We start from the raw sequence: 26076 nt of genomic DNA, 5'->3' as shown, positions 1-26076 counted from the left end.
GTTGGAGAGTGGAAACCAAAAGTTTTTCCCTGTCTCCCATAAGTTGAGTTATTTGTTTCACCATTTACCTCTCAGATACGCACATTGAAGCGTTTTTTCCCTGAGAAACTCAAATTAAATTAAAGACTTTTTAATACAATCAAAAAGGCTTCATATCCAAGCCTATTATACAGATGAGCATCAAACAGCATAAAACCTGAACAGCCTGCAAGTTACTAGAGCTACTCGCTGGCTGTTCTGGTTGTATGCTTGTTGCGTATAGCCATTTCCACTTAACCCATTTTCACTTGATTCTGAGTGGTAAAGGATTTGGACCTCTATTATGCAAGTGGTGTTATGTTACTACAAATGTATGATTTTTATTTGTAAGCATTAGCTCACAAATAATGTAGAGGCAATTTTGCAAGTCAGTCTGTGTTAAGTACGCTAGGAACTGTAAACCTCTTACTGCCTGTGTGGATAACTGCAGTAAAATTAAGCAGACGACGAATGCTAGAAGCGTCTGCTCTAACCACCGCATCTGCCTGTTTATAGTTCCCACTGGTACACTACATAGTGTGTATGTATTCAAAAGTATTTACAGCTTGTAAGACAACGTTGGCCAGTCTAGTGTTTATTATTGAAATCTGTACATATTGGCTCTTTCAGGGAAAACGGGGCTTAATGCATGTCAAATAAGATAAGCCTGTGCACACTGATTAGCTGTATCAATGATTTGAAAAACAACAACATCTCGACCTGTGCTTTAAGACACACTCTTTATAAATGTGAATGGGTTGTGGTCATTTCAAACTTGTGATATAAAAAGCTATAACATAATTTTGAAAACTGAGTTGCGTCTAAGATTATACAACAGCGAACAAATTCAGTGCCTTCAGCGCTTTGATTAAGACCTGTAATATGCAGGTGTTGCTATGTTACTATTGGTGGATGATGTTAAAGACCTCTAATATGCAGGTGTTGTTTTGTTCCTTCAAAGTGTTGTTATATTACTTCATGTGTATAAAACCTCTAATATGCAGGCGTTGCTATGGTACTACAAATGGATGATGTTTAAGATCTCTAATATGCAGGTGTTGCTAAGTTACTACAAATGGATGATGCTTAATATGCAGGACTGGTGCTGCTATGTTATTTCAGGTGTTTAAGACCTCTAATATGCAGGCGTTGCTTTGTAACTACAGGTGGATGATGTGAAGGTGATCAGTGGTTCCTATGACAAGTCCCTTAAGATCTGGGACCTGCACACTGGACAGTGCACCATGACCTTGAGGTAGGTTATTATGATCTTGAGGTAGGTTGTCATGACCTTGAGGTAGGTTTCCATGACCTTGAGGTAGGTTGCCATGGCCTTGAGGTAGGTTGCCATGACCTTGATGTAGGTTGCCATGACCTTGAGGTAGGTTGCCATGACCTTGAGGTTGGTTGCCTTGACCTTGAGGTAGGTTGCCATGACCTTGAATGACATTGAGGTAGGTTACCATGACCTTGAGGTAGGTCACCATGACCTTAAGGTAGGTTGCCATGACCTTGACGTAGGTTGCCATGACCTTGAGGTAGGTTATCATGACCTTGCAGTAGGTTGCCATGACCTTAAGGTAGGTTACCATGACCTTGAGGTAGGTTGTCATGACCTTGAGGTAGGTTGACATTGAGGTAGGTTATGACCTTGAGGTAAATTGTCATGACATTGAGGTAGATTACCATGACCTTGAGGTAGGTTACCATGACCTTGAGGTAGGTTACCATGACCTAGAGGTGATTACCATGACCTTGAGGAAGATTGCCATGACCTAGAGGTAGGTTGCCATGACCTTGAGATAGGTTGCCATGACATTGAGGTAGGTTGCCATGACCTTGAGGTAGGTTGCCATGACCTTGAGGTAGGTTGCCATGACCTTCATATAGGTTGCCATGACCTTGAGGTAGGTTACCATGACCTTGAGGTAGGTTTCCATGCTATCAGCTAACATTATTAATACTGGACTCGTATTCAAAAAACCCATTCTTTGACTTAGGAAAAAAGAAAAGACTTAAAACCACGAAAAATTAGTTGAGCATTTGAACATATACAGGCTTCCACTGGTGATAATGTAATTAACAGAATACCCTACAAGAAGAATGATGTAGATAGAGGAGGCTGATGGCATTTATGAATCAACATTTAGTTATTGAATATTCTAATTTAAATAATATTCTTTATTCTTAGTCTTAAGTCTAATAATTGGTTGGTAAATTCAGACCTTGGTGTGAATAATTAAAGGTTGGGTATAAGAGGATTATACTTGTTGACTTAATCGGATTTGATCACAGAGTTGTGTAATTTTGAATATCGAAAGTATATTAAAAGAAAAACTGCAATTTTAGGAATATTTGAAATTTATATTTTTTCTATATAGTAAAGTATTATGTGGCTTTTTAGCTAACATGAGCTTAACGTGCTCATGGTGAGCTTTTGTTATGGCTCTTGTCTGTCAAGCGACATCAGTCATCAATATTCGCCTTGTGACGACTCTAGAGACCACATTTTGTTCCCCATCTTTATGAAACTTTCTAAGTACATTTTTCGCAGTGTTATCTCTGACAAGTTTTTAACTGGGTAACATGGGATCAAAAACTAAAAAAAACTAGATCATATTGAAGAAAAAGGGTGTGAACACACAAGAGGTCACATTTATTGCCCAATCTTTATGAAACCTGGTCAGAACATTTGTCCCTCTAATATCTCAATAAAGTTCAAAACTAGGTCAAAAGGGATCAAAATCCTGATCACTTAGTCAAATTAATGAAAAAGATTGTAAACACCTGTATCAAGGCAAAATTATTGCCAAACCTGAATGACTCTTCGTCAGAAGATTTTTCCCGATGATATTGTGGCCGAGTTCTTAACTGGGTAACTAAGGGTAAAAAAACTATGTCACTAGTTAAAATTAAGGAAAATGCTTGTTTACACTTTAGATGACACACTTATTGCCCACAGTTCATGAAACTATGTGAGAATGATTGTCCCAGTAATATTTCAAACCAGTGTGAAACTGGATCATGTGGGTGAAAAGCTAGCTTTCCAGGCCTGGACAGGAGAACAAGCTTGTGAACACTCTAGAAGCCAATTTTATTGCCAAATCTTCATGAAACTGGTTAGACCGATTCTTCCAATGATAATTCAGCTGAATTTTGAAACTCTGTCTTGTGGAATCAAAAACTAGTTTTCTAGTTTAAATGAAAGAAAAAGGTTGTGAATACTCTAAAGCCATATTTATTGCCCAATCACTATAGAATTTGCTCAGAACATGCTTCCCAATTATATCTCAACCAAGTTTAAAACCTGGTCATGTGGGGTCATAAACTAGGTCACTTGGTCAAATCTTAGAAGAAGCTAATGAGCACTAAAATTGCCACATTCATTGCCAAGTATTCACGAAACTTGGTCAGTACTTTTTTTCCAATTATATCTCGACCAAGTTAATAATTGGGTCATGTGGTTTCCAAAACTAGGTCACTAGTTTGAATTGAAGAAAAAGCTTTTTATCACTCTTAAGGCCACATTGAATGCCCAATATTAATGAAACTTGGTCTGAACATTTGTTCATATGATATTTATGCCGAGACAGATGTGATTCAAGTCCCTTGAAAGACATGGCTACCATGAGGCAGGGCAGTTTTCCTTAACTTGTTGTAGTAAAACCATTTGTACACTCTCAAATCACATTTGTAACCCACTCATCATGAAAATTTGCTAAGAATATTAAACAAATCTGTTTTTTTGATATGTATAAATTAGTTTAAAATGATTGTGGTTTGTTAAAAATATATGGCTGCCATGTGTTTGGGCAGTGTTATTGTGAGACTGAATGCTGATAGTGATAAATGATAATACTAGAACCAACATCAACCTTTTGGTAAATGTTCCATTTGCGTTCCTTATAGGGGCCACATGGCTGCAGTGTTATGTGTTCACTTCAACGATACAAAGGTTGTGTCAGGGTCATGTGACAAAACGATCAAGGTGAGCCACATAAGTTTTCTATGAAGTACGTCCAACCAACTGTGTATTTAATCTTGTGAATATTTATTCATTTGTGCCATGCTCTGTGAAAAGAGGATTTAATGCATGTGCGTTAAGTGTCATCCCAGATTAGCCTTTGCAGTCTGCACAGGCTAATCAGGGACGACACTTTCCACTTTTATGATATTTTTCTTGAAAGAAAGTCTCTTCTTAGCAAAAATCTAGTTTAGGCAGAAAGTGTGGCCCCTGATTAGCCTGTGCAGACTGCACAGACTAATCTGGGACGACACTTTACTCAAATGCATTAAACCCCTTTTTCACAGAGCACGGCCCATATACATTTTGTATTTAATCTTGTGATTATTTATTCATTGGCATTTGAGCCTTGCTGTGTGAAAACGGGGTTAAAGGAACGTCTGCGCAGGCTTTTTAGGGACGATACTCTTTTTATGATGTTTTTGTTTATAGAAAGTCTCTTCTGAACAAACATCCAGTGGAGGCAGAAAGTGATGTTCCAGATTAGCCTGTACAGACTGCACAGGCTAATCTGGGACAACACTTAATACCAATGCCTTAACCCTTTCAGCACTGGAACCGAATTTTAAAGGCCTTTGCAAACAGTTTGGATCCAGATGAGACGCCACAGAACGTGGTGTCTCATCAGGATCCAAACTGTTTGCTATTTGATAGCATTCTTTGAAAAAAATCTAAGAAAATGCTAATTTTAGAAATTCAGCAGACGACATTTTAGCAGACGACAAATTTCCCAGCATGCAAAGGGTTAAGCCTCGTTATTCTAGAGCAAGGCTCATTTAAATTTAATTATTTGAATTTTAACAAGTAAAGAGGTTATTGCTAGAGTATTTAACTGATAACCAATAGTAATTAACATTAGATATAATCAATGGAAAATGTGATCAGAGACCAGCAATCGGAGGCTTATGTGCAACATTTGTTCACTAGAGATCAAACATCTGGTAAATTAATAAAAAAAGAAGATAAAACCAGAATCTAAACAGTACTCTTGGAAATAGACGTGGGATTTTATTTTTATATATTGCATGCTGAATATTACAAATGTCAAGCAATATAAGGTATGCACTGTCTTTAAATTGATAGAGATATTCACTGGAAGGGGAATCCCGGGCTATTAGCAATGTTGTCCAAGCCTTGTTAAGTATAAATTGGAATAAAAGATGAGCTATTTTAAGTAATCACCATATCGGAAAACGTAAAATACTTTTAGAAAATTTTGTAAATATCATTTTTTCAGCTCATCTATTTTTTGAAAAAAAATTATGAGCTATTGTCATCACCTTGGCGTTGGCGTCAGCGTCCAGTTAAGTTTTGCGTTTAGATCCTCTTTTCTCAGAAAGTATCAATGCTATTGCATTCAAACTTGGTACACTTACTTACTATCATGAGGGGACTGGGAAGGCAAAGTTAGATAACTCTGGCGTGCATTTTGACAGAATTATGTGCCCTTTTTATACTTAAAAAGTTTTGGTTAAGTTTTGTGTTTAGGTCCATTTTATAGCTATTGCTTTCATACTTGCAACACTTACTAACTATCATAAGGGGACTGTGCAGGCAAAGTAATGTAACTCTGACTGGCATTTTGACAGAATTATGTGCCCTTTTTATACTTAGAAAATTGAAAATTTGGTTAAGTTTTGTGTTTAGGTCCACTTTATTCCTACAGTATCAAAGCTATTGCTTTCATACATGCAACACTTATTAACTATCATAAGGGGACTGTGCAGGCAAAGTTATGTAACTCTGAATGGCATTTGGACGGAATTATGGGCCCTTTATACTTAGAAAATTGAAAATTTGGTTAAGTTTTGTGTTTTGGTCCACTTTACCCCTTAAGTATCATAGATATTTCTTTCATACTTGGAACACTCGCAAACTATCATAAGGGTACAGTAAAAGGACAAGTTGCATAACTCTGGTTGTCATTTTTACGGAATTATGGCCCTTTTTTGACTTAGTAACTTTGAATATATGGTTAAATTTTGTGTTTCGATCCACTTTACTTCTTAAGTATCAAGGCTATTGCTTTCAAACTTCAAATACTTTCATGCTATCATGAGGTTACTGTACCTGGCATGTTGAATTTTACCTTGACCTTTGAATGACCTTGACTCTCAAGGTCAAATGATTAAATTTTGCTAAAAATGCCATAACTTCTTTATTTATGATTTGATTTGATTGATACTTTGACAAAACTACTCTTACCTGACATACCACAATAGACTCCACCCAAACCATCCCCCTTGCCCTCCCCCTTCTCCCCCCCGCCCATTTTTAACCAGGTTTTCCGAAGGAAAAAACTGGTTATTAGATTGGCGAATGCGGGCGGGCTGGCTGGCTGGCTGGCGGGCTGGCGAGCTGGCGGAATAAGCTTGTCCGGGCCATAACTATGTCGTTCATTGTCAGATTTTAAAATCATTTGGCACATTTGTTCACCATCATTGGACGGTGTGTCGCGCGAAATAATTACGTCGATATCTCCAAGGTCAAGGTCACACTTTGAGTTCAAAGGTCAAAAATGGCCATAAATGAGCTTGTCCGAGCCATAACTATGTTGTTCATCGTAAGATTTTAAAATCATTTGGCACATTTGTTTACCATCATTGGACGGTGTGTCGCGCGAAATAATTACGTCGATATCTCCAAGGTCAAGGTCACACTTTGAGTTCAAAGGTCAAAAATGGCCATAAATGAGCTTGTCCTGGCCATAACTATGTCATTCATTGTGAGATTTTAAAATCATTTGGCACATTCGTTCACCATCATGGGACGGTGTGTCCCACGAAAGAATCACGTCAATATCTCCAATGTCAAGGTCGCCACGACTAAAAATAGATTTAAAAAAAAAAAAAAACTTACAAAGGGGGTTAATTTTTTTTGGTCATTTCAAAAGTTCAGTTTGAGTTTTCTCCCTTTATCAGATTTTTTTTTCACAATGAAAACCTGGTTTTGTGACAATTTTGTCCCTTGTTTTTTTTTTAACATCTTACAAACGACCACCACGCCCTCACACTATACTATACCCCCCCACCCCACCCCCCAAATTGTTTTTTTTTTGAAATTTTATATTTTTTATTATTTTATGTTTGAAATACCATCCAACCATCGCACCCAAGAATCCTCCCCCCCCCCCAACCCCCCTCCCCCACCCCCAGAATTCTCCAGATCATCTCACAAATGACCACCACACCCTCACACTTATACCCCCCACCCACCCCACCCCTCAATTTATTTTTTTTTGAAACGGTTAAAAAACACAAATATTTATTTTTATTATTATGCCCCCCTTCGAAGAAGAGGTGGTTTATTGCTTTGCACATGTCGGTCGGTCGGTCCTTCCACCAGGTGGTTTCCGGATGATAACTTAGACCTAGGATCATGAAACTTCATAGGTACTCTGATCATGACTCGCAGATGACCCCTATTTATTTTGAGGTCACTAGGTCAAAGGTCAAGGTCACTGTGACCCGAAATAGTAAAATGGTTTCCGGATGATAATTCAAGAACGCTTATGCCTAGAATCATGAAACTTGATAGGTAGATTGACCATGACTCTCAGATGACCCCTATTGATTTTGAGGTCACTCGGTCAAAGGTCAAGGTCACGGTGACTCGAAATAGTAAAATGGTTTCCGGATGATAACTCAAAAACGCTTATTCCTAGGATCATGAAACTTGATAGGTACATTGATCATGACTGGCAGATGACCCCTATTGATTTTCAGGTCACTAGGTCAAAGGTCAAGGCCACAGTGACCCGAAATAGTAAAATGGTTTCGCGATGATAACTCAAGAAAGCTAATGTGTAGGATCATGAAACTTCATAGGTACATTGATCATGACTCGCAGATGACCCCTATTGATTTTCAGGTCACTAGGTCAAAGGTCAAGGTCACAGTGACAAAAAACATATTTACAAAATGGCTGTCACTACAACTGAGAGCCCATATGGGGGGCATGCATGTTTTACAAACAGCCCTTGTTTTATGTTTGAAATAACATCCAACCATCGCACCCAAGAATACCCCCCCCCCCCACCCCCCACCCCCCCCCACCCCCCCCCCCCCCCCCCCCCGAATTCCCCCCGATTTTTTTTTTTTTTTGGCATTTTTTTTCCGCATTGTTGGAAGATAATGTAATAAATGTCCACGCCCCCACACTATACACCCCTCTTCACTCCACCCCTCCTTCCTTTGTGATTAATAATGAGTCCCTTCACCTTTAAAAAGAAAATAGATGAGCAGTCTGCACCCGCAAGGCGGTGCTCTTGTTCTATCTTTACATAGCATTTACCTCTAAGAATGATATCCCTCAATATACATGCTTACATAGGGATTGGTATATCTTTACATCAGAAACCACATTTATATGAGCATTGTTCTAGGAAAACTGGGCTTAATGCATATGCAAAAAGTGTCGTCCCAGATTAGCCTGTGCTGTCCTCACAGGCTAATCTGGGACGACACTTTCCGCCTAAACTGGATTTTTGCCAAGAAGAGACTTCCTTTAAGCAAACAATACCATAAACATGGCAAGTGTTGTCCCTGATTAGCCTGTGCAGACTGCACAGGCTAATCTGGGATGACATTTTATGCACATGAAATAAGCCTTGTTTTCCCAGAACAACGCTTAAATCTTTTTGCGCGTGAACAGGTGTGGAATTACCAGGGCTTGTGCATAATGACCTTGGCGGGTCACCAGGACGCTGTGACTTGCCTGCAGTTCGACTTGACGCGGATCGTGAGCGGCTCACTGGACTGTAACCTCAAGATCTGGGACATCCACTCTGGCGAGTGCATCAATACCATTGACTGGAAGGCCGCTGAAGGTCACACGGGGGTCGTGCGGTGTCTGCAGGCTGACAGCTGGAGGCTCGTGAGTGCGGCGGACGATAAAACAATCAAGGTATTGTGTTGCATTTCAACAAACGTGGGAATAACCCTTTTAGTGCGGGAACCAAATTTTAAAGGCCTTTGCAAACAGTTTGGATCCAGATGAGACGCCACAGAATGTGGCGTCTCATCTGGATCCAAACTGTTTGCTATTCTGATAGTATTCTTTGAAAAAATAAATGAAGAAAATGCTTATTGTACAAATTCAGCAGACGACATTTTAGCAGACGACAAATTTCCCAGCATGCAAAGGGTTAAGGAGACTCCTGGTGAGATGTTATGCCCTTCTTAGTAGTCTGTATTATTTGAAAGATTCAGTTAAGTTAAAACAGTAAGTAGCTGGAGGCTTATTATTGCGGCAGACGATAAAACCATCACGGTATTGTGGTGCATTTTTAACAATGGTGAATTATTAAACACCTCGTGGGATGAATATATCACTAAAGTAGTCTTAATTATTTGAGAGATTCAGTGAAGTTAAAACAGCAAGTGCAGCAATCATTACACTAATGCCAAGGCAATAGCAGTAATGAGAAGAAAACACACTACTTATTATAATGACTTGTGTAGAAACTATGAACTTTTAATATCATCCCATCTGAAAAAAACTATTAAATGTTCATAAACATTTTTGAACTCACCAGACACGAGGTTCTCAAGGGGAGCTATCGTGGTCAGTCTATATCCGGCATCTTGCAGTGTGCTGCTCCAACCTTCAGCTCGTTGCCACTTACAGGGGACATTTTTCATACATTCTTGATGACACTTGGTCATAATGCCCAATCATAACTCGACATAATCCAGGCAAAGTTTACTTCTAGTTTAGTCAAATCTTATTGAATCCTTGTTACCACTCTAGCAGCCACATTTGTGACTCAGGCTTGATCAAACTTGGTCAGAAGGTTTATTTAGGTTATATTTAGGCAGATTTTAAATCTTAATCACATGTGTCTTAAATCTAGATCACAAGATCAAATCTTTCTTAAACTTTGTTACACCTATATAGGACACATTAATGACCTAATCTTAATGAAACTTGGTCAGAATGTTTCCCTGCCTGAGAACAGCAGTCAGTCAAGGGAAGTGGCAAAAGTCACCGTTGTAAAAAGGTGACAGCTGTTCTCAGGTGACATCTTTTTAGATTGTCAGTTGGTAGTATTGCTGCAGCTGTGTCAGAGATAAGAGACAACAAAGCATATTGATTTGTGTGTTTACTTTTCGCACCTGGAAACAACTGAATCGTTACTGCTATACACAGGTGAAAAATGGCTCTAAGGTGAAATATATTGGCTGTATGCCGTTATAGACCGGTGACCGTTATTCTGAGGTGTTATATACAAGGATTTTCGTTGGGGGGGAATCCAGTCTGACCGCTATATGCAGGTGACTGTTGTTCTCAGGTTGCTGCTAAGCATCTAGACCAAGTTCAAATCTGGGTCACGTTAGTATCCAGAAGACAATTGTATAAATCTGGATTACTCTTATCCAGTCGATAACTTTTGGTTATCTTTAATATAAGGATATCGTTTTTGGTAAGTGATTGTATAAACAAATAGATATCCGAAAAGGTGCACGTTTTGATGGATAAGATTAAGCCTAGGTATTTGACTTCGGTTATCGTTATCCGCATAAAGGTTTTGTTTTGGATTGGCTAAAGTTATCCATATTTATACAATTGTCTGCAGGATAAATCTTAGAAAAACCGTGTTACCTGTCTTTATGCCACACTTATCAATCAATGATCTTGTGGCATTATATGAAGGCACATTTTGTATCTGGGTCATGTGATTAAACAAATAAGTTAGCAGTTGCGCAGTCTGGTGAGGAGCTACTCTGAAACCATGAAACCATATGTGAATTTTTAGCTGACAGCATAATAATATGCCCCATTGCTGCAAAAAGGTACCATGTGACATTGAAGGAACATGGTACCATGTGACATTGAAGGAACATGGTACCATGTGACATTGAAGGAACATGGTACCATGTGACATTGAAGGAACATGGTACCATGTGACATTGAAGGAACATGGTACCATGTGACATTGAAGGAACATGGTACCATGTGACATTGAAGGAACATGGTATCATGTGACATTGAAGGAACATGGTACCTTTTTGCACCAAATGGGCGAATATATCCTTACCAGACTTCATGACTGTGCCAGCATGTCAAGAGCTATACTGACCACAAATTTGATTGCATGCTATTTCATGGTAAACGACATGGGGCATTTGTGCATTTCAGGTGTGGAATCTTGAGACAGGCAAGCGCCTGGTGACCTTAAGAAACCACACGGATGGCGTCACATGCCTGCAGTTCAACGACTTTATCATCGTGTCGGGATCTTACGACAAGACTGTTAAACTCTGGGACTTTAGCTCATGTTAATTTGCTCTTACCACGTGCTACGTTGTTTACTGACATCCTCGTGTTGTGCTCACTCATATCACAATTCTCTTGGTATCAGCTCTGCAAATTGAAACAATTAATGAAGAACTGTTAATTGTGTGTTTTCTAATTTAATTGTATACATCAATGAACCGTTATTTTTTTTTCTAATTGGATTTTATGAATCAATGTACCTTCAAGAAGTTTATTTCATATCATTGAAATGAAGAAAAAATATTCTGGATACATTTTTTGTTATTTTTATCCCATAAATGCCTAGAATCTAGAAAAAAAGGCCTCGGCAAACAGCGTAGACCCAGATGAGACGCCACATGATGCAGCGTCTCATCAGGGTCTGCGCTGTTTGCTTAAAATAATTTCTGTAAGAAATATTTTAAATATAGAAATAAATATACTAGACATCCCTAATTTTGGAAATAAATTGATCCATTTTAGAAGGATGGGAGAGTCCACTAGGCATAAATGGGTTTATGAATGATTTGCAAACTGGACTGAGGGATTGAATTCATGCCTTAGGTTGTAAACCTCAATTTTATCATTTTTGTTGTTAGTTGTTTATCAATATGTTAGTGATGTTTGTTTTTCAAATTTTTCTTTCGTTTTTACTTTGTTTTTATATTCAGCATTGGACAAACAATGCTTATAATCATAAGCATTTTTCCACATTTGTGACATTAACAAGTTCATGTTGTTCCACAACCAGTATTGTTTTTGGACCACTCCGTTTAGAATTTATAAGCATGTCTTTTGTAAAATTAAAAGTTATTGGTTGTTTGAAAGTGTGTGATAAAAAGATCGAACCCTCATTCTCGTTTCAGAGCAAAGCTCAACTTACTGACAAAAGTCCTTAAATAATTTAAGAATGTATGCTAGTACCCAGTAAATATCACTGGTAATAAAGGGTAGAACAAATATTGTTGAACTGAGAACAGTAATGTCTACTCAGGTGTAAGCTATCTTCTATTTGGGTGTGTGATATTTATATTGATTAATTAAATTAATTATGTTTATTTTTGTTTCACTTAACTCAATCCTGTACTTTGTTTGAAATCTTGGTCACCATCGCAATCAGCAGAAATGACAAATTATTTGCATAATGTTTTACTGTGTTTGATAAAAGACAAACATTTCACAACCTGTATCTATAAACATAAAGACTTTATCTTTATATACTTTATCTCTAGTTAAAGAACAGGGAAATAAGCTGTTCACAGTTTTCAGTACCAGCACAAACATTAAGCATGTAAAGCTTCATTTGGACATGTAATTATTAAAAACAGAAATATAAAAAAAAACAGAAAACAAGGTGTATTTAATTTAAAATGTCATGCTTCAAAGAATTGATTAATATATTGCCCATGCTAAGTGTGTGTCGTATATTATTATAAAGGTAATCATAGTCTTAAAAAAATAATGCTGTATGTGATGCAGAATTGGTCATTAATATTTGCTCACAAATACAATACAATGTACTTAGTCTTTGTGTATTTTATAAGATGTAATATTTTGTAAAGAATATTCTTATCAGAGTGCATGTCATTGCACATATGCTGTTAAAGGTAGATGATAGATAAGTTATTTATCAAGCTTATTTTTTAAGAAAGATATTTGCAATCTGCGACTTTACTGTTCATCATAGTGTCATTATCAGTTTTTGTGTGTATATTTTTTATGTCCCCCAGTCTATACTAGGGGACATATGTTTTTGCCCGTCTGTTTGTTTGTTGGTTTGTTTGTGTCAAACTTTTACATTTGCCATAACTTTTGCAATATTGAAGATAGCAATTTCATATTTGGCATGCATGTGAATGTCACGGAGCTGCACATTTTGAGTCGTGAAAGGTCAAGGTCATCCTTCAAGGTCGAATATAGGGGTGGGGCATAGTGTTTCACAAACACATCTTGTTCTTTCATGATCTTACACATCTGTAGTTTACGAACCAGACAAAGCATTTTGTTAACAGTAGCCGATGAAAATGGCTGCCTGTGTGTCAATGATCTTCTAGTCTTCATGTTTTCAAACCATTCCTCATTCTCATTTTTGTTGAATTTTAACAGCATGTCTTCTTCTAGTCACTTTCTGTGCCTTCTTTACTCTGCTTCCAAAATAGTTAACTGCATTCATTATGCCCCCCTTCGAAGAAGAGGGGGTATATTGCTTTGCTCATGTCGGTCGGTCTGTCGGTCCGTCCACCAGGTGGTTGTAAGACGATAACTCAAGTACGCTTGGGCCTAGGATCATGAAACTTCATAGGTACATTGATCATGACTTGCAGATGACCCTATTGATTTTGAGGTCACTAGGTCAAAGGTCAAGGTGACCCGAAATAGTAAAATGGTTTTTGAATGATAACTCAAGAACACATACGCCTAGGATCATGAAACTTCATGGGTAGATTGATCATGACTCGCAGATGACCCCTATTGATTTTGAGGTCACTAGGTCAAAGTCACGGTGACCCGAAATAGTAAAATGGTTTCCGGATGATAACTCAAGAATGCATACGCCTAGGATCATGAAACTTCATGGGTAGATTGATCATGACTCGCAGATGACCCCTATTGATTTTGAGGTCACTAGGTCAAAGGTCAAGGTGACCCGAAATAGTAAAATGGTTTCCGGATGATAACTCAAGAATGCATACGCCTAGGATCATGAAACTTCATGGGTAGATTGATCATGACTCGCAGATGACCCCTATTGATTTTGAGGTCACTAGGTCAAAGGTCAAGGTCACGGTGACCCGAAATAGTAAAATGGTTTTTGGATGATAACTCAAGAACGCATATGCCTAGGTTTATGAAACTTCACAGGTAGATTGATCATGACTCGCAGATGACCCCTAATGATTTTGAGGTCACAAGGTCAAGGTCACGGTGACCCGAAATAGTAAAATGATTTTCGGATGATAACTCAAGAACACTTTTGCCTAGGATCATGACACTTCATAGGTTCATTGATCGTGACTCGCAGATGACCCCTATTGATTTCAGGTCACTAGGTCAAAGGTCAAGGTCACAGTGACAAAAAACGTATTCACACAATGGCTGCCACTACAACGGACAGCCCATATGGGGGGCATGCATGTTTTACAAACAGCCCTTGTTAAAAAATATTCTTTTTCCCATTCAACAGAAATATTCTGCTTCCCACTTAAAGTGATATTATGCGCATCTAACAGTATATGCTATGTTAATAGGTGTCTATTGCAACCGTTGTTTATTTTTGGTGTTTTCACTTCATATACACATATTTGTTAATGGAGCATCATCATACTAAAACAATATCCCGGAAAGAGAAAAATATGCATTTGAATATCAACCATACTTTCATTTCGACAACTGACGACAGAAATGATTTGATGAAGATGTTACTAGTAATTTAAGTTTAGTTTTAGTGCAGATTCGTTCATACGACGCAAAAACACTAACTCTGATCCTTATAAAAAGACAGTTCCGCTCGGCTAAGAGGACTGTACAGTCATGTAAAATATCGAAATTTATATATATTTTTATATACAACTGGTAACAACATGAGTTGCAGATAATTGGTCAGTTACCACATTTTAACTAACTCTTTTGACCTGTTAATTCTTTTAAGCTCAATTCAACAGTGAAAAATCTGCTTCCCACTCAACAGAAATACTCTGTTTCCCACTCAATAGAAATATTCTGCTTCCAATTCAACAAAAAAAAAATGCTTCTTTCTCCTGTTCAAATGTTCTGTTAGTACGAGACCATATTATTTGGAGCAGTGACACATTTTTGGTGCTTTTGAAATTTTATATTGTATTTTTGTAATGGCCAACAATGTAGAAAATTGTATTTTTTATATGAAGGTTCCTTACTGATGGCATTCAGGAAGTATTTAACATGCACTTTGTTATTTGCACAAAAAAGATGGAAGTACAAATTAAAAAGCTAGATGTGTGTTGGAACTGCACGTTTGGGTAGATATGAGCCTTGATCTGGAAAAATGGGGCTTAATGCATGTGTGCATTGTGTCATCCCAGATTAGCCTGTGCAGTACACACTGGCTTATCAGGGACGCTTTCCACTTGTATGGAATTTTTTATATCAAGAATGTCTCTTCTAAAAAAAATCCAGTCTACTCGGAAATTGTTGTGGCTGATAAGTCTGTGCAAGCTGCACAGGCTAGTCTGGGACGAAACTTTGTGCACATGCAGTTAACCCTGTTTGTCAAGAGGGAGAGTCACATCAATTCATTCATGACCTATTTTCTCTCATGTTCTGTGTCATACCCAGTCCAAAGATTAGTAACTCTTAACCCTTTGCATGCTGGGAAATTTGTCATCTGCTAAAATGTCGTCTGCTGAATTTCTCAAATAAGCATTTTCTTCAAAAATTTTCCGAAGAATACTATCAGGATAGCAAACAGTTTGGAACCTGATGAGAAGCCACATTCTGTGGCGTCTCATCTGGATCCAAACTGTTTGCAAAGGCCTTCAAAATTCGGTTCCAGCACTGAAAGAGTTAAAATCAAGTGTGCGGTAGGACCTAACACCATCCAAGAGGGCTGGGTTAATGTGTGCTTACCCACTTAGAAGCAAAGTGAAAATGGCTATGTGCAAACAGCATAAAACCAGAACAGCCTGCAAGTACCTCACAGTCTGTTAATGTTTTATGCTGTTTGCTGCTCATCAATACCCTAGGATTGGCAATAAAGCCTTTAACCCTTTCAGTGTGGGAACCGAATTTTAAAGGCCTTTGCAAACAGTTTGGATCCAGATGAGACGCCACAGAACGTGGCGTCTCATCAGGATCCAAACTGTTTGCTATTCTGATAGTATTCTTTGAAAAAAAAACACGAAATGCTAATTTTAGATATTCAGCAGACGACATTTTAGCAGACGACAAATTTCCCATCATGCAAAGGGTTTGAACTTGAATATAGAAAGAAAGGTCTTAAATTTTATCTTTCTAAGGGACTAAGTGGTAAAGGGTTAAATGGTGCAGATTGGGAAGTTAAATAATTGTTTTATTGTAAGCAAGGAGACTCATTTCGTATGTTGCAGCTCCTATACTGTTATAGATTGGGAAGGTTATCATAATCAACAGGATTAGAATCATGTGTCAGCAGTCAACTTTATATTGTAATACAAGCACATTACATGTAGAATTATATTCATGCAGATTTGTTGGGTAAATATTAGGGATGCAAGAGGTTAACCGGTTAACCGGTTAACCTACCGAAACGATCAGTTAACCGGTTACATTTTCGGGAAAAGGTTAACCTGGGAAAAAGTAACTGATTATGTTTTTTTTCATGGAAAAAATCGTATAATTTTTCTTTTTGCGCGTGACATACTGCCAACTTGCGCTGGCGATAAGTTAAAACAACATGCCGCACCATCGACGGTAATAAATAACGTGTCAGCAATCAAAGTAATAAAGCAATAAATCAATACCTTTGTGATAACAAAAAGGGGTAACATTTTGATAATTGGCCCTATTGTTTTGTTTGACTCGAGAAAATGTAACTAGCGAACTGCGGGGAGTGCGAGCTATTAGCGAAGACGTTATTGACACTTAATCGAACACGCGATAAAAATCAGTTGATACATTAGAAGGCTTATTTTGATGTTTTGTTAACCAATATTCAACACAGATTGCTCTCGAAAATACCGTGTTTATAAGTAACAATTTTATCAAGAATTGCATTCGTTGTTAAAATTTTGTCGAGTTTACGGCGTATTTCTTTATCAGAATATAATATCATTAGTATAATTTACGTCCAACAATTCCACCATTACCGTCCGATGTAAGTTTTATTTAAGAAAGTAAATTATTAACTTATTAAATAATTAAACATCAATTAAAATAAATAAAAATAAAACCGTTACATTTATCTTTTGCTTAAAATTTGAGCGCTATGGTACGTTAACAAACATACGTAACTGTAAGTATTTGAGATCATAAGACTTAGTTACTTCGCTATTAAATACGTATACTGATTATATAAATTATTAAATTTCAATTCGAGTCCTTTATTTTACCCTCATTTTTAAAATGTATAATGAATATCAAACGATAATACTTCGGCAACAGACGCTAAAATGCAAACAACAAATATGCAATTATCGAATAAGAAGAGATGCGGGTTCGTTGAACCACCCACTTTACGTCTCACTGGAAGGAAAAAAATGATTTGAATATAAAGTCAATTTGAGTATCAAAAATTAAAACAGACTGAACAAAGGAACACACCATTTTTGTGAGCGAACGTAATATAAGCGGCCCGACCAAAAATAAGTTAATGACACGTGAAAATGAAGATATTGTAGTTCTTCATTTTTTTTTTGCTCCAATGCATTAACGTAGGAAAAATTATATATATAATACATTTTATTACGAAACTGGCATGTTATAAACGCAAGCGTTGTCAAATCTGAAATTACTTTTGTTTCTATAGTGCGGTTCGAGCGTTATGACATTTTTACTTACTCTTAATCATTATTACTACTTCATGTGCTTCGGTTTACCGGTTAATAACCGGTTACGGCAAAAGGTTAACCGGTTAATGATTTTCGTAACCTCTTGCATCCCTAGTAAATATCATTGAAAATAACAGTTTATTTACTGAAGAGACCACAGCGTTTGAACCAACTACTGCTTATGAAAATGTTTTCTCCATGTTGGACTAAACTGTAACCATTTTGTATGTCAGAACATGTTATTAAACCACACATGCAGAAATGTTGGTATAATGACACAAACAATTGATGCATTTTTATATATACACATTTTATTTGTCTTTACCATATACAATCGAGCAATGCAATACATTTAATAAAAATTGTTACTCATTTTATGTTTTTAGATGGTATTAATTACGCAAAATTTGAAATATATATATACAATATATTATGAAATGTAAATTAGTGTTCATGAAATTAAAATGTTTTGCATGGTTGTGAATTGAAGCTTTTAAAATGTAAAAGATTGATTTTGTAAGTTAATTTTTACAGATACCTCTTATATAATTTTTTCTATTTCTCATATTGTTTATCATGTACCTTTTTGTTACATTCATGTGCAAAGTGCTGGAAAATTTTCAAATAAAAAGTGACGTATTGTACAAAGTGTTGTTGTTTCCATGTATGATCAGCGATGTTATGGTACTAGCATGCCCTTGTATATACAAAATGTTCAAAGATCAGAACCTTTAATAGTTGGATTAGGTTCCAAACAAAATACAAATAAACAAGAGCACCGCATAGAGGGTGCCAACGCTCGGCTGCGGGTGCAGTTTTGAATAAATTAAAGCTAGCCTTGTCAGAAGAAAATTAGAGGTCACAGTGACCTTTGACCTAGTGACCCAAAAATGAGTGTGGTGTGTAGAACTCCTCAAAATGCAGCTACATATAAAGTTTCAATGTTGTAGGTGGAAGCACTTTGATTTTAGAGCCAATGTTAAGGTTTTAGCACAGAGGACAGGGGACAAGCTGGCTATGACAATACCTCGGGTTTTCTCCGAAAACAGCCGAGCTAAAAGAATTGAGTTACAAAAAAAGTGTTATTTACAAAAGTTATCAGTATGGTAATATTATGATCAATAATACCAAAAACGTCCGTTCATGTCCACTATTTGTAGGCAAGTAGCAATTGCCTCAAGTTTTATGACAATTAAACAATGACTAAATTGTGTACAAATACTAAAGGGGAGATTTTAAGTACCAAGGTTACACCATTCTGATGTCTCTTGAAGCAACACAATATCTGTTTGATGTTAACCTTCAAACCGAATCCGAGTTTCAATGATGCCACAACAGGTATAAGCTCAGATTATACAAATAAACTTCACTGGTGATAAGAAAAACTGATGAGGAAAATTGTTTGCTGGTAAGCATTTTCATATGTCAAGACATTATTTATCAGAAAAAGTTCATGATTTTTTTGTCATAAACAGTATATATAATGGACTAAACAACAATGAAAAAATGTATGCATAATACACAACATTAAGATTATACGAAACATGCAAATAACAAGAGTTCCGCGGTCGGAGATGACCGCATTGAAGCCGGATTTTTGATTTAAATGACAGGAAAGTACCTTTCGTGTTTTTGTCAATGCAATACTTAAATTACTGAAATATTGTTCAAAGGTCAAAATGAAATGTAAGTACTTTTCAAGGCATGAGCAAACCTTGTGTTATGTTTTGTCTTCTAGTACTGGCCAATCTTTATTTCAAGTTTGAAGACTCTAGGTACAAGCATACCAAAGTTATAACATGAAATAAGAACTTTAACATTTTTACATTCAAGGTCACAGTGACCTTGACCTTCAAATGAATGACCTTGAAATGTCCAGTGGTTACTTACTAGTTCTGGCCAACCTTCATGTCAAGTTTCAAGACTCTAGGTCCAAGCATACCAAAGTTATAACAACTTTAACATTTTTACATTCAAGGTCACAGTGACCTTGACCTTCAAATGAATGACCTTGAAATGTCCAGTGGTTACTTACTAGTTCTGGCCAACCTTCATGTCAAGTTTGAAGACTCTAGGTCCAAGCATACCAAAGTTATACCATGAAATAAGAACTTTAACATTTTTACATTCAAGGTCACAGTGACCTTGACCTTCAAATGAATGACCTTGAAATGACCAGTGGTTACTAACTAGTTATGGCCAACCTTCATGTCAAGTTTCAAGACTCTAGGTCCAAGCATACCAAAGTTATAACAACTTTAACATTTTTTATATTGAAGGTCACAGTGACCTTGACCTTCAAATGAATGACCTTGAAATGACCAGTGGTCATCTGTTAATCCTGGCCAACCTTCATGTCAAGTTTGAAGACTCTAGGTCCAAGCATACCAAAGTTATACCATGAAATAAGAACTTTAACATTTTTACATTCAAGGTCACAGTGACCTTGACCTTCAAATGAATGACCTTGAAATGACCAGTGGTTACTAACTAGTTATGGCCAACCTTCATGTCAAGTTTCAAGACTCTAGGTCCAAGCATACCAAAGTTATAACAACTTTAACATTTTTTATATTGAAGGTCACAGTGACCTTGACCTTCAAATGAATGACCTTGAAATGACCAGTGGTCATCTGTTAATCCTGGCCAACCTTCATGTCAAGTTTGAAGACTCTAGGTCCAAGCATACCAAAGTTATACCATGAAATAAGAACTCTAACATTTTCGAGCACGCCGCCCGCCCGCCCCCCCGCCCGCCCGCCCGACAACATCAATCTATAAGCCGAGATTTTTTCGAAAAAAATCCGGCTAAAAATGAACATCAAAAACAAGTAAGAGCTTTCCTTGGTTCGTTACAGCACAAAACAAAAAACACATTTTACAATGATAACTATTCTATACGTAAAATTCAAAAATAAACACACAGAAAACATAATCGGTATTTCATTTAAAGAGACTTTGATCACATCCCTCTTTATTGTATGTTAGATTAGACACAGACATACTGTTATATATTTAAACCTTCAATCAGCATTTACACATGATCAGAACACTTCAAGAACCATATAAATGTAAATATAAAGTGTGATGAACAATCTGATGACAATCATTTAAAATTCAAACATAATAATTAATTGTAAAGATTTATTTCTTAAATATTTTTATTTGAGTGTACTGAAAACATCTATTAAAAGCAAATCATTAGCAATTTTTTTTTAAATCATACGAAATATACAATCTTTACCTGTGTACATTACTTAAGTCTTCTTGGTTGTTTATCAAACAGAATGAAAAACCAATAACAAGTACACGTTTCAACACAAACATGTCCTTAACAAAAAACGTTTCAACACAAACATGTCCTTAACAAAAAACCAAATTATTCAAAAATAGAAACTGTTACGCCATTTTAATTTGAAATTAAACATCTAATTTGATTTTAAAACAAAAACTTCAATTGTTCACATTTCTGCCAAAGTGTTCAATTTGAAAGGTCAGAAACACTCATTACCTGCCCTTTCCGAGACACCACAGTGGCCTTAACAGTTTTTGGCCCGTATAATTTAGTCGTCTCTGTTACATACCCTATATACGTAGTTTTATTTTTTCCCCTGGTTACACCCTGAGGTGAGTTACTTGACATCTGTTGATGGCCATGTACCATTTGATCATGGTATTGGCCATGTGACCTTATATCATGGAACTGGCCAGGTAACCTTCGATCATGGTATTGCCCAGGTTCTTGGCTTGAAGGACCCGCCAGGGGATAGGACTCAGCTGGATGGGCATTGGCATATTCATAGACCTCCACTGGGGCGTAGTGGGAGTCTCGTTCATATGGGTCCGACTCGGGATAGTGTTGTGGCGGGCGTTCATATGGTAACCGTCGCTCATCGTAAGGCAGTCTACGATCGTATGGATCTCTTCTGGGAGGAAGGGAATCTGGATAACGACTGCCCCGTCCACGGGAAGGGTATGCCCTGTGAGAATCATAAAAAGCTTCCTCTGCCTTGTTCATATATGGATCAGGGTCATATCGTCTTGCATGGTAAGGCGCATCAGGATCAGGTCTATGTGGCGGAAATGAAGGTCGGTAATCGTAATGTGGGTTGTCTGGTGGAAGGCGCCTGGCTGGTTCCACATATTCCACATCATGCCTTTGGCCATATCGCTCGTATTCATGTTCAGGTCCATGGCCTTGATATCTCACTGGAGGGTATTCTGGTCTCTCGCTGTCATACCTATTTTGCTCATATTGTGCTGAAGGGGCAGGCTCCCTAATTGGACCTCGTACCTGCTCTGACTGGACGATCTCTGCTAGTTTCTTCACCTCTTCCAGCTTTGTTATCAGCTCTGCTAACGTTTCGTTTCCCGCTCTATTAGTTTCCACTGAAGACACCAACGGTCCCGTAAACAAGCTCGATGTTTGTGTTAGGCTGGAGAAAGGCCTGTCAAATGGAACAGCAGGATTGGGCCCTGAGAGGACTGGGAAGAGGGGTTTAGGAAATGCGGATTGGGGATTGGTTGAGGATGTACCTGACAAGGTTCCAGATAGTTCAAGGCCAGTTAATGAAAATATATTGGCTTTTAACTGAGAAATATCAGTCTTTACTGGAGCAATAGGCCTAGGGTCAGCATAGCGTCTTGTGTCATAGTTTGCAGCTTCCGTCCAGTGTTGACCGTGTATGGCTTCTTTTTGACGAGAACGGGTATTTGCTGTTTCCCGATCATCATCATACGCCTTTCCTCGATAGGACTTTATATTAATACTATGTTGATAAGACTTCCGTACAGCTTTTAGATTTTTCATGGCAGAAAAGCTTTTAATCTTGCTTGATTTTGGAACTACGTCACTTTTAGTCTTCTCCTCAACAAAAGTTCTTGTTTTTCTTGAATCAGATCCCATCCAACTATCAGTTGTTTCAAAACTTTGATAATTTTCTTCAAAACTGGAAGTGTTTGGATTTTTCATGGTAGAAAAACTTGTTGTTTTTCCATATTTAGGAACCACGTTACTTTTCGTCTTCTCAACAAAACTTGCTTTTTTGCTTGAATCAGATACCATCCTACGATCTGTTGTATCAATAGTTTGATAATTTGTATTAAAACCTGGATACTTTTCTGCAAAACTTTTTATATATTTTTCAAGATTGCTTGAAGCCATTCCAGTGTCATCTAAAGTACCTGAATGTGAAGCACTTTGTGGAGGTTTTCTTGAATATTTTTCTTCAATACTTCGATGTTTTTCAACACTGTTTGACGCCATTCCAGTTTTATCAAAAGTACCCAAATTTGCAGTACTTTGTGCAGGTTTTCTATCTATAATTGTTGATATTTGCTTGCCACTTTTGTCTGCTAGATATAAATCGGTCGATGGTTTCTTGAACTGAAAGAAACACTCTTGAAATTGTTTCACCTCTGTTTCTTTCTTGATCTTCTCAAGGGAAGTTTCCAAGGGAGGTAAATCTTCTGTCCCAGGAGGAAGCGGTTCATTTAGATCAACAGCATTTTGAATTTCAAGTATTTTGTCTATACTTGATTCTTCAACACTGATCTTAGTTTTTGCCTCAATTGAACTGTCTTTAATTAAATTCAGTTCAGAAGTATCCTCCTTTTTCTTAAGAAGCTCACCAATTTTATTCCCCTTACTTATTTCATTATGATCGCCTTTATTTCTATTTATCTCAAAAGCATCATCTTTCGTGTCATTTACTTCAATTAAATCATCTTTATTAGCAATGCCATCTCTTGTATAAATTTGCTCCTTAGTCGGCTTACTTGTGTCATCTTTCTTCGAATAACGATCAACATCATCATTATTTGTATTTACCTCACTAGTATTGTACATATTCTCGTTTTCAAACAAAGCTCCTGTAGCAAGATTTTCGGAAATAAGAACACCAGATTTATTGTTCTTGTCTGAATCTTTTTCAGATAAAGTATCAGAATGTTCTGATAATCCAGAATTTTCATTATTATCTTTATTTGTATTTACCTCACCAGTATTGTCTGTATTCTCATTTTCAAACAAAGCCCCTGTAGTAAGATTTTCAGAAATAAGAACAACAGATTTATTGTTCTTCTCTGAATCTTTTTCAAATGAAGTATCAGAATGTTCTGATAATCCAGCATTTTCATTATTATCTTTATTTGTGTTTACATCACCAGTATTGTCTGTATTCTCATTTTCAAACAAAGCCCCTGTAGTAAGATTTTCAGAAATAAGAACACCAGATTTATTGTTCTTCTCTGAATCTTTTTCAGATGAAGTATCAGAATGTTCTGATAATCCAGCATTTTCATTATTATCTTCTCTCTGAGGTTCACATTCCCTTTGGCGTCCTCCTCTACTTGTATTCAACCAACCTCCACTTGATCCATGCGATGATCTATTACCATTTGATCTTTCTCCCTGGCTATTTTTTCTACTTGTATGTAGTCCTTTGCTTGAATTGCCATCCTCTTTGTCAGAATCATCACCACTACTTAATTCCACAAACTCATCATACAAAACACTGCCTGTTGGGCTCTCAGGTTCAGATGACTCCAATTCAGAATCACTATCAGTTTCACAAACAAATCCCATAGCTTGCCTTTTCAATTCATTTTTCTCTTCCATCTCTTTTAATTCCATTTCTGTTTTCTTGGGTTTCTTCTGCCTCTGTCTCTTTGATCTGTGTTCATTGCCTTTGGCAGATGAGAGCCACTCAGAGTCTGATTCTGAATCACTGCTATCATGCTCAAGCCTTTTACGTTTGCTTTCTCTTTCAAGTTTTTCTTTCAATATTTGTTCGTTACTTTTCCCAAAAGATATCTTTATTGGCTTCTTTCTACCTTTGCTTACCTGTTTTAAGGTTTCTTTATCTGGTCCAAAATCATCACCAGTTAAGTCAACAATTTCAATAACATCATCATCAATTTGCAGCTTTTGCTTTTCTTTGGCATCACTTTTATTTGGATCTTCAGCATGTACCTCTGGACTAGTTGCATTATTACAAGTATTGTCAATGTCTTTACTTAATTCATCAACAGCTGATTTATTTGCATTTTCTCTTGAACAATTAACGTTGTCTTTCATTTGCTTTTCGTAAACAATGGAAGTGCTTGCTTTGTTTGTTTCATCTGTTTGATTTTCCAGTTCTGTTGTCATTATGATGTCTTTTTTGAGCCCCTGAGCATCACATGTTTCCACAAGTTCAATGCTTTCTTGGGAGTTTTCTAATGTTAAGTAAATGTCTGAATTGTCTGTATCTAAAACATTGGTAGTGTCACTGTTTCTCTCCTGCGTAGACTCTTGACTTTGATCTTTACTGTTGATGCTCACATGATAATTGGTTTCATCTGATGACTGCGACTTATGCCCTGAAGTTAATAACAAATTGAAACATTATATGCTTTGTTTACAATTATATTACAATAAACAAGATACCATGTACCATGTAAACATTTCATACAAGGTGAAGTTCAAAATAACTAAAGTACTTAATGAAACATAAATATGTAATTTTTACGCCCATTATTTTTGCGCTCGGCTGAGATATCTTTAGAACAAATGTTTTGAGCCAGGTTCATGAAGACTTGACAAAGAAAGTGACTTCTAGAGTATAAGCATGCTTTTTTAATTCACCTAGAGACCTTTTTTTTTAGCTTACAAGACCTAGTTTCAACTTCAGCTGGGATTTCATTGGGACAAAATAATGTTCTCACAAAATTCCATGAAGACTGGCCAATAAATGTGGCCATTAGAGCGTTAACAAGCAATTTCGTTGAATTGATATCCCCTGCCAATATGCTTCTGGACACAAAAGTGTTATATTTGACACTAAAAAAAGCATTTTTTCCAAGAGACAAAGGGCCATAACTCTCTTATTAACAGAGGGTGTACAATGCCATTTGGCGTTCATCATCCTCTTATCCATATATATACTCATACCAAGTTTCAATGAAATCCGCCAAAGCACTTCCAAGATATGGCTCCGGATGGACGGAAAGACGGAAAACGCCAAAACAATATCCCTCCGCCGATGGCGGGGGATAATAAGGTTCCACTATAGCTATACATGTATAAGGAAAACTGCCCGGCCTCAAAAAAATTTAATATCTGTAAAAGAAAGTGATATGGAGTTGTTACACACAAACATGTACCTAAATTTTTAAAGTAAAAAAATGGGCCACATTCAACTAAATTGCAGGACAGAGTTATGGGTCTTGGTCAGCCACCTCACATGATGGTCTTGAAGACATGTGAGAAGTTTCAGTTGCATATCAGTAGTG

General features: G+C 37.0%; 3 protein-coding genes across 5 annotated transcripts in view; 2 read left to right on the top strand and 1 right to left on the bottom strand.

The window, feature by feature from the left end:
* Positions 1 to 7018, top strand: part of LOC127880518 (protein rolling stone-like) — a 317579-nt gene extending 310561 nt beyond the window's left edge. The window contains exon 6 of the transcript XR_008049559.1: positions 6858 to 7018. The gene's annotated coding sequence lies outside the window, so the exon portion shown is untranslated. The remainder of the gene's footprint in view (positions 1 to 6857) is intronic.
* LOC127880507 (F-box/WD repeat-containing protein 7-like) overlaps positions 1 to 12819 on the top strand; it is a 67152-nt gene extending 54333 nt beyond the window's left edge. Inside the window, exons 9-12 of the mRNA XM_052427813.1 lie at positions 1185 to 1273; positions 3928 to 4006; positions 8696 to 8947; positions 11183 to 12819. Of these exons, the coding sequence (XP_052283773.1) occupies positions 1185 to 1273; positions 3928 to 4006; positions 8696 to 8947; positions 11183 to 11326 (564 nt within the window). The 3' untranslated portion in view covers positions 11327 to 12819. The remainder of the gene's footprint in view (positions 1 to 1184; positions 1274 to 3927; positions 4007 to 8695; positions 8948 to 11182) is intronic.
* A 7793-nt stretch (positions 12820 to 20612) lies between these two features.
* LOC127880495 (uncharacterized) overlaps positions 20613 to 26076 on the bottom strand; it is a 28107-nt gene continuing 22643 nt past the window's right edge. For all 3 annotated transcript variants that reach the window (XM_052427787.1, XM_052427788.1, XM_052427790.1), the window contains exons 16-17: positions 23963 to 25164; positions 20613 to 23797 (exon numbers count right to left, since the gene is read on the bottom strand). In XM_052427787.1, coding sequence (XP_052283747.1) covers positions 21284 to 23797; positions 23963 to 25164 — 3716 coding nt within the window. In that variant the 3' untranslated portion in view covers positions 20613 to 21283. The remainder of the gene's footprint in view (positions 23798 to 23962; positions 25165 to 26076) is intronic.

Source organism: Dreissena polymorpha, chromosome 5, assembly GCF_020536995.1.
Source record: "Dreissena polymorpha isolate Duluth1 chromosome 5, UMN_Dpol_1.0, whole genome shotgun sequence".
NCBI classification, from domain to species: Eukaryota; Metazoa; Mollusca; class Bivalvia; order Myida; family Dreissenidae; genus Dreissena; species Dreissena polymorpha.
Note: the sequence above shows the minus strand (reverse complement) of the source record. Positions and strands in the feature narration are given on the sequence as shown.